The sequence below is a fragment of the Haliotis asinina genome, chromosome 1, assembly GCF_037392515.1.
Source record: "Haliotis asinina isolate JCU_RB_2024 chromosome 1, JCU_Hal_asi_v2, whole genome shotgun sequence".
Classification (NCBI taxonomy): Eukaryota; Metazoa; Mollusca; class Gastropoda; order Lepetellida; family Haliotidae; genus Haliotis; species Haliotis asinina.
Window position 1 is genome coordinate 21,538,351 of NC_090280.1, and position 18,620 is coordinate 21,556,970.

The 18,620-nt window shown below is 40.7% G+C and overlaps 1 protein-coding gene across 1 annotated transcript; it reads right to left on the reverse strand.

Annotated features, from left to right (window-relative positions):
• Positions 1 to 3,415: 3,415 nt before the first annotated feature.
• On the reverse strand, positions 3,416 to 17,173 carry LOC137275375 (uncharacterized). Its single transcript, XM_067808167.1, has 6 exons — positions 16,883 to 17,173; positions 15,706 to 16,029; positions 6,948 to 7,271; positions 6,078 to 6,407; positions 5,413 to 5,502; positions 3,416 to 4,191 (listed from the first exon to the last, which is right to left on the reverse strand). Exons 1-6 carry the CDS (start codon positions 16,962 to 16,964, stop codon positions 4,130 to 4,132), a joined length of 1,212 nt encoding a protein of 403 aa, XP_067664268.1. The 5' UTR covers positions 16,965 to 17,173; the 3' UTR covers positions 3,416 to 4,129.
• Between the last annotated feature and the right edge of the window lie 1,447 nt (positions 17,174 to 18,620).

Genomic DNA, 18,620 nt, shown 5'->3' on the forward strand with positions numbered 1-18,620 from the left:
TGCCTGGACAGACATTAGATAAGTCGACGAGTCGACTGTCTTCATCCCATTGTCGTAAACGTTGACTGAGTTCATCCCATAGGCGGTTTATCAGGTGTGTAGTTTGATCCAAACGGTCCATCACTGAGTAGTGAACTATCATGAAGTATCATGAACTATCACGAACTGCACGTGCATTGACCTTTCTGACCCAACACTGCCGATGTTACAGGTAATTGGCTCCCTCCCTCTGCAAGTAATTTGCGTTCTGCTGTTTGTTTTGTTGACAGTTACATACACAGATTCTTTCATACAAATACATAAATCGGTGATTTACTGTGTGGTTAGTTTGTCTGACAAAACATCCATTTGCAAAGTTTGAGATCGGTTGGATCATTGGATGAAGAGTTATTTACAAAAAAAGGGGGTCCACATGCATTTCATGCCAAACAATAGATCCGGTGAACGGGTAGGCCATGGCAAAACACTGGTTTTAGAATTGGCAAGGTAGCAGACCGTGACGTTGTGAATCTCATACTGGAACAGTTCCCTCTGTCGCTCAATAACCGGAAGCATGTGACGTGCAAGGGTTTCATCGATGTACCGATTCTCTGTCAAATTCCCCTTAACCACCACTAAATCAGATCTGTTTGTGCTGGATATCGCATCCCTATCTATGACACATTCTCTGCTGAGTCAGTCGACCTGGCAAATACAAACGAGGGGCAAAACGTTCATTTCTTCGACGGTAAACATGCTCTCTTCCGTCCGTCTCGCCAGTGATGATGAAAGCGTGATTCATCACTGAACCAGACTCCAGTTTGTAAGGTTCTTGTTCCTGACTCTAAGACTCTAAGTGATTGCGACGATGAAAGTCTCTCAAAACAGGGTCGACAACTGGCCTTCTTGGTCGATTCATAACAGTCTCCAAACATTTCTAAACAAGTGGGAACGTTAAAACTGCCGCGGTTTAACGTTGAAACTGCCGCGGTTTAACGTTGAAACTGCCGCGGTTTAACGTTGAAACTGCCGCGGTTTAACGTTGAAACTGCCGCGGTTTAACGTTGAAACTGCCGCGGTTTAACGTTAAAACTGCCGCGGTTTAACGTTGAAACTGATTACGATCATACAAACGTTTTGGAAAGAAATAGTACACCTGTATATTTTTGCAGCTACATATGTCCAGTATTCTCAAAATCACCTACTCGTTTCCTTTTTCAACCTGCAAAACAGGGAGGATGTACCCAATAAACCGCCACTAGCTGATGAATGTTGGATGGTAATGATAAAGTGCTGGTAAAGACGGCAACCTCCCCAAACCCCTAGAGCCCATAACCCTTACAAAGCCTGTGCATCCAAAGAGTATTCGATGATCGAATGATAACAATTTTATGTGAGATATATTCTTGTGTAAGCATTATTGAAGTTATTAATATACTTACAAAGACATTGTTTGAGAATAAATCACCAATGTCATGATTATTGACTGATACTAGAAATCATACCACTAACGTCCAAGCATTGATTGTCAAACACTTTAAGTCTAATGTATAACATGGGTCTGATAGATTTGATATCTAAAAGACAAAAAAAATGAATAAAACTAATTTTTTTTTTAAATATTCAAAAACTTTGAAAGTTACATTGCAGTCAGAATATATATCGGATGCTTGTACAGCAGGTATCTATCTACTCCAAGGTAATGAAATTTGAATAATGGAGATATATTCCTTCAATACTAGTATTTGATGGGCACTTTTTTTGAAAGCAGAATCTAAAATAAAAGACACTTTGTATCATATCATATGGTAGATTGAAATATAGCAAGTTTCAATTTGTTAATAAGCCAGGGCCTAGAATTTCAATGATCTCTTAGCTCTAAGTTCATGTTAATGAATGACATTTATATTTTATGACTGTCTCAGTACTAGCAGGGCCTCGAAAATCTACTCAGAGATATATTTCTTGAGGATGCAATGAAATACATATACCCACCACTTCTAAATACCACTATGGCTTTAACATACGACATATACTTTGTGAGTGAGTGAGTTAAAATCTATCGTCACATCAGCAATATTTCAGACATATCATGACGAGAACAATTAATTTAATACATAATAGTTAATAGTAAATTGTAAATCATAGCCTTTTGTTTCAAGGGTAGGAGATCGATTACCCGGTCAGTGTACAGGGTCTTGCAATCTAAGTAAAGTTAGGCTCAGTGTGATTGGTTACAGAAGGCCGCTTCAACAAACCTTTTCAACTGGCCAAACAGAACACGGCTATACTGAGTCTAACAAAACCTAGTAGGAAGTCGCGTCATCTAACCTTTGAGCTATCTATGGCTGTCAAATTAAATAGGAGACGGCCGAATGGAGTTAACCAGTCAGACAACGGCTACTGTTTAAGGTTGAGTGGGACAATATTCCCTGACATTGATATCTCGAGGTACATTCGAAGTGGACAAATATGGAATATATGAGATGCATTCGAGCTGCATTCTTAGCATCCTTACTGTATTCCAAGTATTCTTACTGCATTCCATCTGCATTTTAAGCATTCTGAATACATTCGAGGAAGGCTAGAAAAGACAAGTCACTTCCAATTCAGAATGTCTCGAATGTACGTCGAATGAGTGGGAACGTATCTGAATATCATTTGAATAAGTTTCAAAAGTATAGGAATATTTCGACTGAAGTTGGAAAATGTATACCTCGAATACACATGGAATACAGTCAGAACATCCAGAATGCTCTTCAAATGACCCTGACGTCATCAGAACGGGGCAGATTCTTCTTGATTCCTGTCAATTCGAAATAAGTGTGAAGTAACCATAACATACATATATATTTTATCTAAAGTATATACGCATAGCGCTTTCTGGTGACATGGTTACCATAAACTTATAGTCCATTGGACTGCTTATCTGTTGCCTCTTACCTATTTCATACGATGGGCCAGCCCAGACACCTAGAAATCAACGGGGTGATTATGAGGAGCAATAACAAAACTAGGAGTTTCAGAGAATGTCAGTTATGGGTCAAAACAATATTCCCGGTATTTTAAAACTGATATTATTACCATTTTATGGATCCCCTCATATTCTAGTACTTTAGCTGAACTTTGCACCGTAACATATGCAGAACGGAAGTGTGCTAGAACCTATTTCCAGCGACTCTTTTTCAATATATGTTGATATCAAATCTATCAGACCCATGTTAAACATTAAACGTAAAGTGTTTCACAATCGATACTTCGACGGGTTTTTTTGGGTGTATGTGTTTATTTACCATGTAAAACAATTGAATCTTCTTGTCCCCGAAATGGCTGAAATATTGCCGATGTGACAATATATTTTAACTCACTCACTCATTGCGTGCAATGTAAGTTCTGCGAACTTTGCTTTCTAGTGAATACGAGTATCAATGCCAAATCGAGAAGTGACGAAGACGTGTATTCAATCATAGCTCTAATCATAACAGTCAAAATACAAATTCTGTTTCAAGATGAAGTAGTGAGTTTAGTTTTACGCCATGCAGCTGTAAAGTGGTGGTATGTAAGTAAGCGTGTCTGGACCAGAGAATCCAATGATCAACAACATGAGCATCTTTCTAGACAATTTGGATATGATAACGCGTGTCATACAAGTCAGCGAGCCTGACCTCCCGATCCAGTTAGTCGCCTCTTACGACAAGCATGGGTTACTGAAGACCAGTTCTAACCTGGGTCTTTATGGGTTCTCTCGACAACGAATTTCAGCACCCTACATGTCACTGATATGTGCAACATATTGCAAATGCTCTCAAATCGTTACTTGGCGGAATGCAGTCGCCGAACCACTGTCGCAGACTGACAGTGTACATTAGTTAGAGCGCAGAATATATACAACATAGGTATAGCACGTATCGCACAGTAGAGACAACGAAAGCAATACATTCAGTCTGAGCAACATCTATAGAAATAACTTCAGAACGATAACGACGTCATTAACTTCAATCTGAACGATAAGAACATCAAAGACTTCAGTCTGAGCAAGACGACAAGAATAACTTCAGTCTGAGAGACAGCAACAATAATGACTTCAGTCTGAAACGAAACGACGGCAATGGCTTCAGTCTGAACGACAGCGTCAGTAATGACTTCAGTATCAATGAACCGTGGCAGCAACCAAGGATACGACAAACGCGAGGGCCGAGAAGACACATCCATCTGTAACATGAGAAGACATACCCGCATGAATATCACACAGACACGTGGTAATATTGTGGAAATAAAGCTAAACACCGCCTAATCTTCCCCTCACTCACCTATCACACAGACAATAAATACATTACATTTCAAAAGGTAAAACAGAAGAGTCTATTACACACTGTACACAGTGGTTACACGTTTTAGACAATTTAGGGACCTTACTCCTGGAAACCATGATCATAGTGGCTGCAAAGTAGTGACAGTAGATGCTTTTCGAACATGACACAGTCCACATGCATTTGGCTGAGAACACCTATTTCGTATTTGCAAGGTGAATTATGTACCATTCAAAAAAATGCAACGGATATTCCAGTATGCGAGCATACCGCTAGCCCATGCCAATACATGGAAACATTTCCAAATGAATGGAATAAATTGTGACATTCTCCTTTAATGTCTCTTCATCATCTGTTTCCTCCATGGCTTCATCATTTGCAGACCCGTGAAGGTCCCGGGGTAGAATAGGCCTTCAGCAACCCATGCTTGCCATAAAAGGCGACTCAGCTTGTCGTAAGAGGCGACTAACGGGATCGGGTGGTCAGGCTGGCTGACTTGGTTGACGCATGTCATCGGTTCCCAATTGCGCAGATCGATGCTCATGTTGTTGATCACTGGATTGTCTGGTCCAGACTCGATTATTTACAGACCGCCGCCATATAGCTGTAATATCGCTGAGTGCGGCGTAAAACTAAACTCACTCACTCACTCATCATTTGCATTCCATCAATCTTGTAAATTCAGTATACTACTTTTCCATGGTATATATCCATGTTGTTCAGGCTTTCTCAATACTGTGTGCTTTTTATTTATATTTTTTAATTTTTTTTTATTTTTATTTTTTACATTTCTAGTGATGTTATGCTCGTATGGGTAAAGGTATCACTCAGCTTTACGTTTGATGTGACTTATGAAGATTCGGGGTTAGAACTGATCTTCAGCAAACCTATGCCAGTCGTAAGAGGCGACTAATTTACAGGGTCAGATGGTTAGGCTCGCTGACATGGTCAACACAATGTCATGTCATCAGATCCCAGTTGTGCGGATCTATGATCATGTTGTTGATCAAAGGGTTGTCTAGTTGAGGCTATTATATACAAGCCGCCGTTAGTTATCAGGAATATTACTGAGTGCGGCGTGATTACAGACTCACTTATTCGCTAAGTTTGAAGCTCAACGAACCTGCAGTAGAAGCAACAGCAGGAACCATGGGTGTCGGTGCTCTGTCCAGACTGCAGGTCTGATTTCCATGGTTACTTGTCCTTGGCATCTCTGTAAGTGGAATGCCGTGAATGTATTCATATAGTTCAACATTTTACTTGATCTTACGTAACACAACTTTGGTACCATGAAACAAGCAGATGTGGAATTTTCATATTCTGGAAATACATTTTATGCTTGATGTGAAGAATTGGCACGAATATCTTTCCAAAACCGGAATGAATGAATGAATGAATGAATGAATGAATGAATGTACACAATCTCCGCTCTGTACATAATTTAGTTCCGGCTAGTGGTGGATTTCACAGCAACTCCCCAAGCCCACATGATGTCGAAGTCGCTGCGAAATCTCAGGTCAAATTTCACTTGAGAACAACTGCCTTCCGAAATGACACTTTTAATGGATAGACAGCTTCTTTGTTGCAACAGATGCGACATTTCCATGCAGATCCTATCACCGTTATCATGCAAATGATCTGTTGATAACGGTGTTAAGATCTACACCGAAACTCCGCATCTATAGCAAGAAAGTCGTCTATCTACAAAAGTATTTCCCTTCACCATAATAGCTTTTAAATGCCATGGTACAATCAACTGTTTCGGATATAGCCTAGTTTCCAACGCACCAGTGTTTAAAAGTTCGAGACGACGACCACAGTCAGTAACTCGACTTTCATCTGTCTTAATGCAGTGGTACACGCCCACGTCGGCGGATGTGACATTACTAAGAACGACATGGGCGGTGGTTGAAGAAGAGGATGTGATAACTTGCACAATGGTCCATCTAACTGTGACAGTTCGCCAAGCGTAGATTCTTGAAGGGCTCACTTGAATGACGGTTTCACCAGCAGGAGAGCTGATCGTCACATCTGACTTGAGTAGGGGCATTTTGAAGATCATCACGGCGTTAGTTCCTTCACGAGCACCTGTGACGTCCGTGTCCTCTGAGTTCGAATCTAAAGCAGATATACACATTAACGCCCAAGCCAATGGTTAAAGTTTAAACTTTTCACATTCTGTACACTGGTATTGATGTTTGATATATCTGTGTATATCCAGCAATGGTCAAACGTTCATGAAATATTGTAAAATACAATTTGCCTCAAAACACAAACGAATTATAACACGACATTATACACTGATTTTAGCCTGAAGGTCCTCCTGAGATGGTACGTAAGTCCCAAAACTTTAAAAGTTTCAAACTCGCAAAATTAATTTTAAAGCGTAGGATTTTGATTTTTATTATAGCTAAATTTGACTACAGTCGCCGGGTAATGAAAAGATAATGTAAATCCAACTCGGGTCCATGCAGGTAAAAAAAGTTCTGTAAGTCCACATGGTCCCTAGAATGGTGATCTATAGCCTGTTTTTATTTTGTACTGTCTGTAGTGAACATAAGAAATGAGCTTCACGAATTGTACTCATGTAGAGAATTGAACCAATACTTTACCCACTACACTACACCATCGTCCCGAATGCAATAGTGATGTACTTACAGTCTTCTCCCAGGATGTATTCTTTGCTCCAGTTTGACAAAATCTGACCCTCAAATTCAACTCGACAGGAGTATTTGCGCCAACAATCCTTCTTCGTAACACCACTGATGGTCAGTCTGCTATAAAAGTGTTTCCATACGTTCCAGACATTCATACCTGTACCCATACTATACCGTTTGTCTGGGGTCAGTACATCATCATTCTCCCGCCAGGTAAATACAACCTCTGGATGCAGGTGTTGTGGCAAAATGGAGCTGTGACAAGAGAGGACCACGCTGTCAGGGGTCACGAAGTCAGGTACTACCATGAAAAGTGTCTGGATCTCTGGAAAACAAGTATGGTAATGTCAGCATAAATTCGGAGTCATGTATTGCAAATTTTAGGTGGTTCGTTGATATAATATTCTACGCTATCGTTTTGCTGGATAACCAATACTAGTTATGAACAGTGTCTGTTGTCTGCGTTATCTATTTAATGGAATGGAGCGTTTGCAAGAATTAGAAGGCATGTAGGTTGCAAAATACAAATGTATCAAATCAAACTGATTAATAATTATGCATCCACTCAAATGAATTCGTATAAACATTCTGCACTGGTTCTTGCACTAAGCTGCGAAATAGGACGGAACCCAGTCACTAGGAGACCAGACTGTTGTGTAATCAATGTTTTGACTTGTTAACTGACCGCATCAGTCCCTGGCTTGTCTGGCCACGGCCTAATTGTGATCAAACACTTTCCATGATCTAGATCAAAGAGTTTGATCTAGATCATGAATGGGTTAATGAGATTCATGTTTCAGGTTTGGAAAAAATATGAGGGTAAGACACGCAGTCAGTCAAGTCCCCATGTCTAACTTTTCAATATCTGACTTCTCCTATGTCTGACTTCTCAAAGTCTTACTTCTAAATGTCTGACTTCTCGAAGTCTTACTTCTTGGTGTCTGTCTTCTCTATTTCTGAATTCTCTCTGTCTGACTTCTCAATGTGTGCCTGCTCGATGTCTGAGCTCTTGATGCCTGACTTCTTGATGCTCCACTTCTCAATGTCTAATTTCTTAATGTACCACCTTTCAATCTGACTTCACGATGTCTGACATGTCGATGTATGACCTGTCGGTGTCTAACTTTTCAATGTCTGACGTTTCGATGTCTCACTTCTTGATACCTAAGCTCTCAATGTCTGACCTCCTGATGTCTGACATCTTGATGTCTGATTTCTCGATGTCCCACCTCTCAATGTCTAACGTTTCGATGTCTGAATTCTCGATATCATTTCTTTTCAATAACTTACTACTTGATGTCTGACTTCTTGATGTCCCGCCTCTCATTGTTGATGTCTGACTTGTAGATGTATGACATCTCGATGTATGACGAACACTAAAAGGGTACGTCACGAAATCAGTAAAGTCACACTTCGCGATGCATGAATCTTCACTACATAATCAACACCAACAATTGCATGTTGGTTGTTTTGTTGTTCACCTCAAGTCAAGTCAAGTTTATTGTATTCAAGGTCACCGGCCCATGTACATGGAGTCATGTACATATACAAATAAATAACCATAACACATAATACACTGACAGTTATGAAATTATTTGGATAGCCTATCATTTCTCAGGACAGCAGCACATGTTAGAAATAGAGAAAGGTTACGGATAACAGTTTCAAATGTGGAAGTCGAGACAAAGGTTGTTGTTGTTGAAAATTACACGCTGTCAAAACCGGTATTTGTCCAGTCCGGCAAGTTGTCAACACCAGCACAAAATCTCAGTCTCAACCGGATTAATTCTTCAGTCCCAATGGGTGCCGGTTTAGAAAAAAACGAAAATACGTATGCAGAGACTCGATTTCATTAACGATCAACTCCAACGTGAAAACCACACCGTTCGGATGTTCAATGATGTACAAATGCAACAATATTACATGCTAACTGGTAAACAGCTCGAACCCCTCGGTGACGAACCCACCCTATCCCAGTATTACACCTCTTCCAGGACAGCAAGTTCGGGAGCTGATTTTCGTCGTCCTCCGTGTAGCCACCACCATATTGATCTCCAAGCAGTTAGACCAAATATTCATTTAAATAAAACAAAGATGAGACCAGCTCCGTATCGTTGTCAATTTGTACTTATAGGAAAACCCGACATTTGTGGTAAGAAATGCAGGACCGAGGTGTACTACTGTATACATAGGAAGGATTCCGAGAACTACATGCTCTGTGATATTGAAGTAAAAGGCCACTACTGTTTATATAAAGCTCACTGGCGAAAAGTGGTTCGAAACCAACTTATCTATGAGAAGAAAAAGATTATTTGAATGAACATAAACACCTCCTCAGAATAAAGAGTTAAAAAGATTTTATGCGCGCTTCGTATTTGTTTACTTGGTAGAGTTACCTCCCTTCCATAACCGGCCTCCCAAGTAGAGATTGGATTTACATCTACTTATACCAATGCCTACTGTTCGAGAACTTAAACAGACTGCAAAGTAACGTGGTGTAGTCGGTTACCCCCGACTGAGGAAACCACAGCTATTGAGATTACTCGACATACAACCCACCTCCAATCCTCCTGTTGTGAAACAAAAACCAAGCAAAAGAGCTGGGGCTGGCAGCCGAGCTATTAGAACTCATGCGTCAGAACAGAGTAGTCAGTCAGTTTGAGTACGGTTTGTGCGAACTGAATACACCATAGCAAATTTTCTGAGAGGCTGGTAGATGAATGCAGACGCGAATATAGACACCAATGACCTCAAGCTTCTGATCGCTGACAAATTCAATGAGGAACTGAACGACTTGGGAAGCCTCAAATTTCATTTCACAGAAATATGGCGCTTGATAAACAGCAGGCGGACAGTGCCGTTGAGTACGGTGAGCCTTGCTTCAGAGGTAAAGAAGAAGTCGTGACTCAACCAGAGATGACAGGTGCATCTATCAGCACCTCATTGCAAAAAATACGAGAATCTCTGGAACGCTACACACACAGGGGTTTGGGTGGGTCGTGGATAAAATCGATAAGGTCTATCTAGACATGTAACTAACTTCACATTTTTAGAAGGTGGGTCATACCTAGACTTGCTCCCATACTACAAGAAAAACCCAGCTTTGGTCCGCATCAAAAACTGAGGTAATAATTGTTTGAAGTTAGCGATCAGAAGCACAGTGTTGTAATTCGAACATACCTTTGAGCTATCCCGAAGACAACGGACTCCACTGGGATGGTATAGACGAACCTAGCCAGAATGAAGATATAGTCGTCAACGTGCTTGGACACGAAGGTAATAAAACAATCGTGCACAGGATCAGTCAGGTGACCAAGCGCCACAAGACTATCAAATTCATGATCCAGAAACGTGACATGTACCATTACGCATGGATAAAACACTTCAGCAGACTGTTGTACGATCAGTCGAAACAAAAAGAGAAAGAACACTTTTGTGAATGGTGTCTGCATGGTTTCTCTAGAGCCAATGTATTAGAATAACAGTATTGCCTATGTGTGGGGCAGACGGATGTCCGAATCGACATACCCAATCCTAACGACAACATCTTAAAATTCTCCAACCACAAAAATCAAATGCCCATGCCTTAAGTCATCTACTTTGAAGCCCTCATCAAAACGGTGGACAGCCGGATAGAAGTTTCACGCATAAAATGCAGGAGCAAGAGGCCTGTGGGTTTGGGTACGTGGTCGTCCGATGTGATGGGAAAACAAACTCTCCCGTGGTATACAGAGGCCCCGACGCGGCTGAAAAATTCCTCACGTGTTTGCAACAGGAACAGAAAACCATAAGGAAAGAACTACACACTATCGTCCATATGTGATTGACCCAAGCCAGGCAGCAAGCCCACAAGAATGCCAAGATTTGCCACGGGTGCGATGGAACCGCTGAACAGTAGTTCGGAGAGCGATCACTGCCAAATCATGGGTGAGTACAGAGGAGCCGCCCACGGCCCGTGCAAAAATCAATCCCCAAACCATCCAAATCCACATCATGTTTCACAATCTCCGCGTGTACAGCTCTTACTTGATCATGCAGACCATCGCAAAGGTCGACGGCAACCCAGCATGCAGCCCCAACAACAAGGAAAAATACGTCTCCTTTTCATCAAATGAGATTCATAGACAGCGTTCAGATCATGCTGTCATTTCTCCACAGTTTGGTCAAGGCTAACAACTAAGGCTAACACCAATTGGTACACCGACGCCGAGATCCGACCCCTGTTGATGAGAAAGGGTGTTTATCCCTATGAATATATGGACGGCTGGTCCAGGTTCGACGAGACGCGACTGCCTCCCATCAACCAATTTTACAGCAACTTGGGCGACTTAAGCATCACCCAGGATGATTACACGCACACAATTAACATGTGAAATAAACTCGGCTGCAAGACTGTGGGTGATTATCAAGACATGTACATGAAAACAGATGCACTCCTGTTGTCCGACGTGTTTCAGATATTCAGAAAAACGTGCTCGAGACAGTACGGCCTGGATTGTTTGGGGAAAATAAACTAACGTCAAAAATTTCGTTCGTAACTTGATGCATTAGAAAAAATACATCGTTCACTATCGCAGCCTGCAACTGTACATGTCACTGGGAATGAAACTCCGATGGTGCACAAATTGGACCAAAGTCCATGGATGAAACTTTATATTAGAATGAAGATGGATTTACAAAAAGTGACCAACAACGATTTCGAGAAAAACCAGCCGGGAGAATACGAAGGAGATACTCGGAAGCGAGTCACTGATCCGACGTAGTCAGCTCAGTGGCTAATTTAGATACAGCAGATATGAAAAACAAAGAACATGTACTACTTGAAATATGGACCGCCAAGAGGGTTCGTCAGAGAGGAATTATTGATCATATTGACGACACAATGCTGCTGCCCAAAGAAATTTAGCTAAGATTTGCTAAGCAGTTGCTAAGCTAAAACACTCTATAAGCCACGGTGAAATCAGTCTACCCATCGCGTCTGTTAACTGAAGTTCTTCAACACCGAGATTTCTGTGTTCACACCCAGAAACACTGTGTTTTGCGCGTCCTGGCCAAAAAACTATAAAAAAAACTTGATAGCATATCTCTCTCTTTGGTTATCTCTTTATTAGCGCTGCAGTAGTCCAGGATAAACAGTGTCGACTCCCCTTTGAATTTGTTGTGATAAGCTTTCAAGCAATCCTGCAGGCGTGTCCCCGGGTCGACATTATCAATCATCACCCAAGATCTTTCTATGTACGTTTTGTTGATATGCAGGGTAGAGCAAATAATAACAATGTTATCAAACATGTCCTGGTAGTATCCTTCCAACATGTCCAACACAAAAACGGTCTTCCCACAGCCAGTCTGGCCGCACACAATAGCACAGTGCGGATCTAGAGGTAGATCAATAAATGGCTTGCAAGAATCTTCCATTGTCTATATTAAGTTGTGCGTCCAAAATCACGCACAGATATAATTTTAATTTCTTTTTGATATTTTTTGTTGACACGGCGTCCGCTGCTCTGCAACCGATCGTCGTCCATGGATCGCATGTCCTTGATCCTCTGTTTTCCACCGGATGAGATGAAATCTACAACCACCCTCACGAGTACGAAATTACCTAACCTCTTTCCATACCGTGAACTGTCCATTCATCTCGATCAGCTGAGCACGATCGACAACATTCAAATAGAGTCTGCTTACAGCCGTACCGATGAAATCGAAAAAGTATCACGACGGCAGAACCGAAACGGTGTCACCGCGGCAGTACAGGAAATTAATACGATGCACCATCACAGAGTTTAAAATACCAGTTTTAGATATAAAACATAATCCTGTGAATATAGGATACCTCAGCATGACGCTGCACGATATTGACAAGTGCTCAAATCCCTGGAATGCAATTGAGAAAATTCTGCCAACCTAGTGATCTCCGACCTCGGCACACTCGCAGGTTTGACGAACCAGGAGTAGAAAGTAAACTGTACAACCTACAACTGAAAAACAACATTTACAAACGCGTTGAAGTCCCCACCGGTGATGGAGGTGGTAGTAGCTTAAGTGACGTGGCTTATGTCCCTACACAAAGATGCACGGTGATCCTCAACGCATTGTCGGGGAATATAATATTCCACACACTATCGAGAATACCCGGGACACAAAACGTGAGCTTGCAGGCTGTATCCGAATTCAATGTTTTCCCGTTAATGGTAAGTTACAAGTTATACAAAGACCAGGTCACACGGGCAACATGTAAGCTCCTAACAGCTGTAATGCAGTTTTAAGGGACAATTTACACAATTACAAACATGATTTTATGTTTACCAAACCAGACATCACATTCATTATAAAAGTCTATCTTGGAGGCATTTTGTATAGTTCAGACCTTTTAAGTGGGTTGTCAATAAACTGGGACAACAGACAAAAATACAAACGTTGTCATATCATCGTACAACTAGGATGGGCACCCTTATCAAGTCTGGATGGAGTCGTTATTGTTACTCAAAGTGGCTTTAGTTTCTCATATATTAACGTGCTCGAAAATCGAAACATTACAAGCCTTAAATACACTGATGAAAAAACTGTAGCCAGTCGTAGATGAAGTTGTAAAATCAATGGAAACTGTAGACAGATTTGGTTTGAAACACTTATGTGACATGAGACATCAACTAGAACAAGATCCCGACGTACGGGCAGCATTATGTAAGAAATACCATGGGGTTTTCCGTTTCGTGGATTGGGTTGACACCACCCTTATGGCAGCCAGTATAGGTTTAGGAGCAGTAGGTGTCGGGTTCTTGAACACCATCGTAGCCGCCCGCTATAGTGTTAGGCACTAACAGCTGGGGTGTCAGGGTTGGTGGGTTTGTTTATGTTTGTATCTCACAAATTAAATCGTAAAGCATTGAAACATGACGAAATTAGAATTCTAGCCAAAGCAAAGTTAAACACAATAGAAAACCATATTTCCACCGCACTCTCGGACGATAACATTTCAGAGGAAGGATTCCGTTTATTACCCTCTGAACTTGCAAAGTTTCACAGAAAGAAACAAAAGAAACCAAGTCTCGTAAAAGCACTGTCATCAGCGAAGCCCAATAAGCCTTCATTACGAAAATCCAGGAAATCATAGGAGATTCATGTTAAATTGTTTCGCTGAGATCAACACAATCGAGTGACCAGGAAGGATGCATGCAATCTCACAGCCTCACGATAAACCGAGTACATTGTTATCCGTTGTGGAGTTGGCGTCTGGCAAGGAAAATGATAAGTGGTATACACACTAGCTGGGGGGAGAAGTTAGGGCTGACTAAACATACGAAATAAAGCTTTACAGCGGCTTTTTTTATCGTACCCCCATCATATATACTACTCCTGGTATTAATGAGAAAATATCAGCTGAGCAAACAAAATAATCGTTGACACTGGATCCCTGCTGACCATTGTATGAATATTCACCTTGTTCGTCTCTCCGTATTCTTTACCATTCAATATGAACAGTTTGAAGGCATAACATAAGTCTAACAACACTCTACCAAAACCGTAAACAACATTGTCATGGGAATTACGATAGGGTAGTCGTCACAACAATATCATGGAATACATTATTCAAATCATCACCATGACCAAGTCAGATTATTTTCCTTGCCCATGCGTGCGTTGAAGTCGCCACAAGTAGGAGTATGAAAGTGATTCGTGCCGTGAAGATTATCTAAAAAATATTGTTTTAATTGTTCAACATTACAACAAGCAATGTCACTAAGGTGGCATAACCCCCCGCTGCATATTATCAAATCAAACTACAAAAGAAATTAAAGGGAAGGTCGTACTTTATAATGAAGTAAAATGTCAACAAACTCATAACTTTCAAACTCTCTTGATATCTTGCATGGTAGTTGTTCAAACACAAAAAATATTTTGAAGAGTCAGACTTTGACCAATGCATGAAACTCCTAAAAAACAGCCGCCGTGACCTTGAAATAAACTGAACCTTCGCTAGACAAAGCTTGGTGTTGATTATGAAGAAAATCCAGTGAACGGTTCTTGAGATATTTCGCCGACGAAGTATAACGCTGAAGTCCCCTTGTAACCGTGAGATGAAGGTCAAGGTCACCAAACCTCACTGAGACCTTTATTTTATTGTGATAAACCTAGATACTAAATATGAAGAGAATCTAGTCAACGGTTCTCAAGATATTCCAATCCGTACGTACTGACGAACGGACGGAACCTAATACTCTATCCCCCGCTTCGTGCTTAACGCGCGGATAATTACACGACTTATGCTTATAGGAAGTTGATGCTGTCGAGCTGAGTGACGTATGTACATATCAGGTTCACATCTTTTTGAAGACAAAATTTCTTTAACAAGTCTGAGACATAAAAACGTTATCGAGGTCAGTTTTGTTGTTAAAGGCTGCACTCAAAAATCAAGATTTATTATGGCGATCTGTAAACAATCGAGTGTGGACCAGACAACCCAGTGATCAACAGTATGAGCATACATCTAAGCAACTGGGATATGATAACATGTGTCAACCAGGTCAGCGAGCTTAGCCACACGATCCCGTTAGTCGCCCCTTACGCATGACACCCGAATGATATTCCAGTGAAGATCACCTCTTACGGGGATCTTTAGTCCAGTCCCTCCAGGGGAGACGGACCATTTATCATCTGATTTGAATGACAAATTGAGTCTTTTTGTTTTTGTACTTTTATCAGTGACGTTTAAAACAACACATATATCTAACATAAACATGACAATGTATTGTACATACGTATGACAACAAGATCCACTCCACAATCAGGAATCCAGGTCCTACCAGGTCCACTTTTGAAGCATCTGTACTTCCCAGCATCAGTAAGCTGAAGATCAGGTAGAACAAACCTGAACAGGCCAACTCCTGAGGAGCTCAAGTTCCCCGTAAATTGTGGTGGTCCGTTATTCCCACGATTGGAAAATGTTACAGTGTTATAATTTGAAACAGTAATCAATGTTTTCATCTGGCTTTGATCCTTGATGGTGAATGCCTGATAGCCTTGTGTTTGATTCCAGAATAATGTCACCGACTGCCCCTGACCACCATACATAGTTGCGGCTCCTGAAACAGAAGTTTAAGTTGGAAAACCTTCCTAGTCCAGGCTTATATAACACGTCACAGTTTGATTCTGGACGTCACAACGAAAGTCCAGAAACTCTCCGCATTTCATACAAGGGATTTGACAAAATAATAGACTTGACTGTGTGCTAAGGATGAAAACATAACAAAAACAAAACAATAATCGAAAACTCAAGATTTAAACTTGCGGCCACAGTGCGGAGAGTTTCTGGACATTTTTATGTGTTATATAAACTAACGGTCAAAAGAAACGATACCTAAAATAAAAATTATTAATACTTTGCAGAAACTATTTGATTTCTCAATACGTGATAAAGTTGTGATCTCCACAATACAACAGCAACATTTTCATGAAATTTGTGGCGTTTTGGCGCCCCGTTTGTTCTATAAAAGTTCGTGCATAACGTGTTTTTTGCACGAGGATAACATGCAGCACATTCAGAAACTGGGTGTAAAAGATTATTTTTGTGTCTCTATCCCAAATATACCGTTTGTAACTCAACACGTGTTTTATCCATATGCGGTTCAGAATGTTTATTGGACGAATATTCATGACGCACAATACTGACACTCCGCTTGTCACCAATCTCTAAAAGGGCGAGAGGATAGCCTAGTGGTTCAACACCGGGGTTCAATTTACATAGAGGTATAATGTGTGAAATTTCTGGTGTCCTCCGTCGTGATATTGCTGGAGTATTGCTAAAAGCGGTGTACAGCTAAACTCACTCACTCAGCAAACATATTATTACTTACTTACACTGACCTCTGACCTTGAGGTAACACTTATCTATATATAAAAGATACATATACACGGAAACGTTGTTTATGTACCTACCTTCACAGTCATGAAGAAATATTCCCCAAAACATGAAGTACAGCAAACATACATGGAAGGTTCCAAGCACAGAAGGTTTCATAGTGATGACGACGTCTTAAAGAAAGTACAAAAACCAGTAAAGCGATGTTCTTCGAGACTTCAAGACCCACTGACTGTTTGTTTGTTAAACCATGTCCCTGTCTATGTCAAGTGCGTTATGTATTTCCCGATTGAATAAAGGGAAGTATAATTCCTAGAATGTTTCTGTTTCTCATACAGATGTGGTCTTGTGATTGATGGCGCTGAACTAAGTTTATTTAACTGGTATCTTACACTGGATAGTGAGGAAATATTTCATGAAAATATTGCTCTGGGGTTCGCATATTGATACAGTCAGATATGTAACGTTGTTGGCCCGTTGTTGTTTAACGCTGCAGTAGACAGCACTGTGGCGGTGGTCTGGGGTTAGTGAGTAAATAAGTCAGTCAGTGAACGAGCATGGCTGAGAATAACAGATATGGATTTCACACACTGCACCTAAGTGGGTGTGGCAGGACCTATACCTTGACAGCTAGCTGGTTAAAGGAGAATATGAGGGAATTTCAATAATTTGCTGTGTGAAAGATAAAGTCATCAGAACCATATACCCAGTGTTTCATTTACAAATTATGAATTTTTACTCTTAAATCGCAAAAACAGTTTCTGTTACCTCAACTTCGGCCATTATGCATATTCCGCTGGTAGTCACGTGACCTTTCCGCTCGTGACGTCAAATGTGACCAGCTTCCAAAGACCAAGTGCTCCAGTAATACAGGTCGTGTTGTTTCTGTCGTTTTAGCAAATGGCACGATGGTATATTCAGTTGCCTGGGGATGCATAGAATCATCGAACAATGTCACCATTTCATCTGTTTTCGAAGTGTAAAGACAGATTTAGGCAAGATAAATGTTCCGATCATTCCGAGTTAGGAGCCTTTCTTTCAAGACCAGTTGACATCGGAATGCACTCACCACAGTCAAACCTAGGACTACATTAAAGTACAACGAAAACATACATCTCTGTGTGTTTGAACTGTAATACCATCATTTATGTAATTCAGCTGTTTAAACAGTTTAATCAGTACTTCATGAATAAAGTTTATATATCACAAATTGGCACCTTAAGAATATAACAGAACCGATAAAACCGATTATTCTACAGCTGTTTATATGACGAACTTACGAAAAGAGATATGTTATTCCAAGACGTCCCTCTTACATAAACTTTTCTAATGCATTTATCTTGTAAAAGTGGCTATTTCATTCCATGGGCATTATGGGTAAATACTTAAAATCTTTTCGAAATGTTTGCAAGTGTACATCAAATAAGGCCATGTTGGGTGGGTGTGGTAGATACGCGCACGTGTCTACGCAAAGGCTTGTTATAAAATTTGGGTTAAAAATATTAAAAATGAAATCACACCGCCTTCCTCACCGGTGTTATCTATTCCTATAAAACTTGATGAAAATGGTAAGCATACATGGTTTTCAGATGTCCGTCACTTATTTTTCACAACTGGTGTTTCATATGCGTGGATAGAGCAAGATGCAGGAAAAATACAGATGTGTAACAGCACTTTTGCACGAGGAATCCGTGATATATATTCCCAGATTTGACATGACTCTCTTTGTACATCCACAATTTTAAGGAATTACTCGACTTTCAGATCATTATTATAGCCTGAAACATACCTTACAGCACTAAGTGATAACACCTT

What these genes read in the sequence shown, in the direction of transcription:
- LOC137275375 (XM_067808167.1), bottom strand. Translation starts at nt 16,964, where the DNA reads ATGAAACCTTCTGTGCTTGGAACCTTCCATGTATGTTTGCTGTACTTC. An exon ending in ATTTCTTCATGACTGTGAAG is followed by an intron (nt 16,030 to 16,882) that starts GTAGGTACATAA and finishes CTTCTGTTTCAG; the next exon opens with GAGCCGCAACTATGTATGGT. An exon ending in ATACATCCTGGGAGAAGACT is followed by an intron (nt 6,408 to 6,947) that starts GTAAGTACATCA and finishes TATCTGCTTTAG; the next exon opens with ATTCGAACTCAGAGGACACG.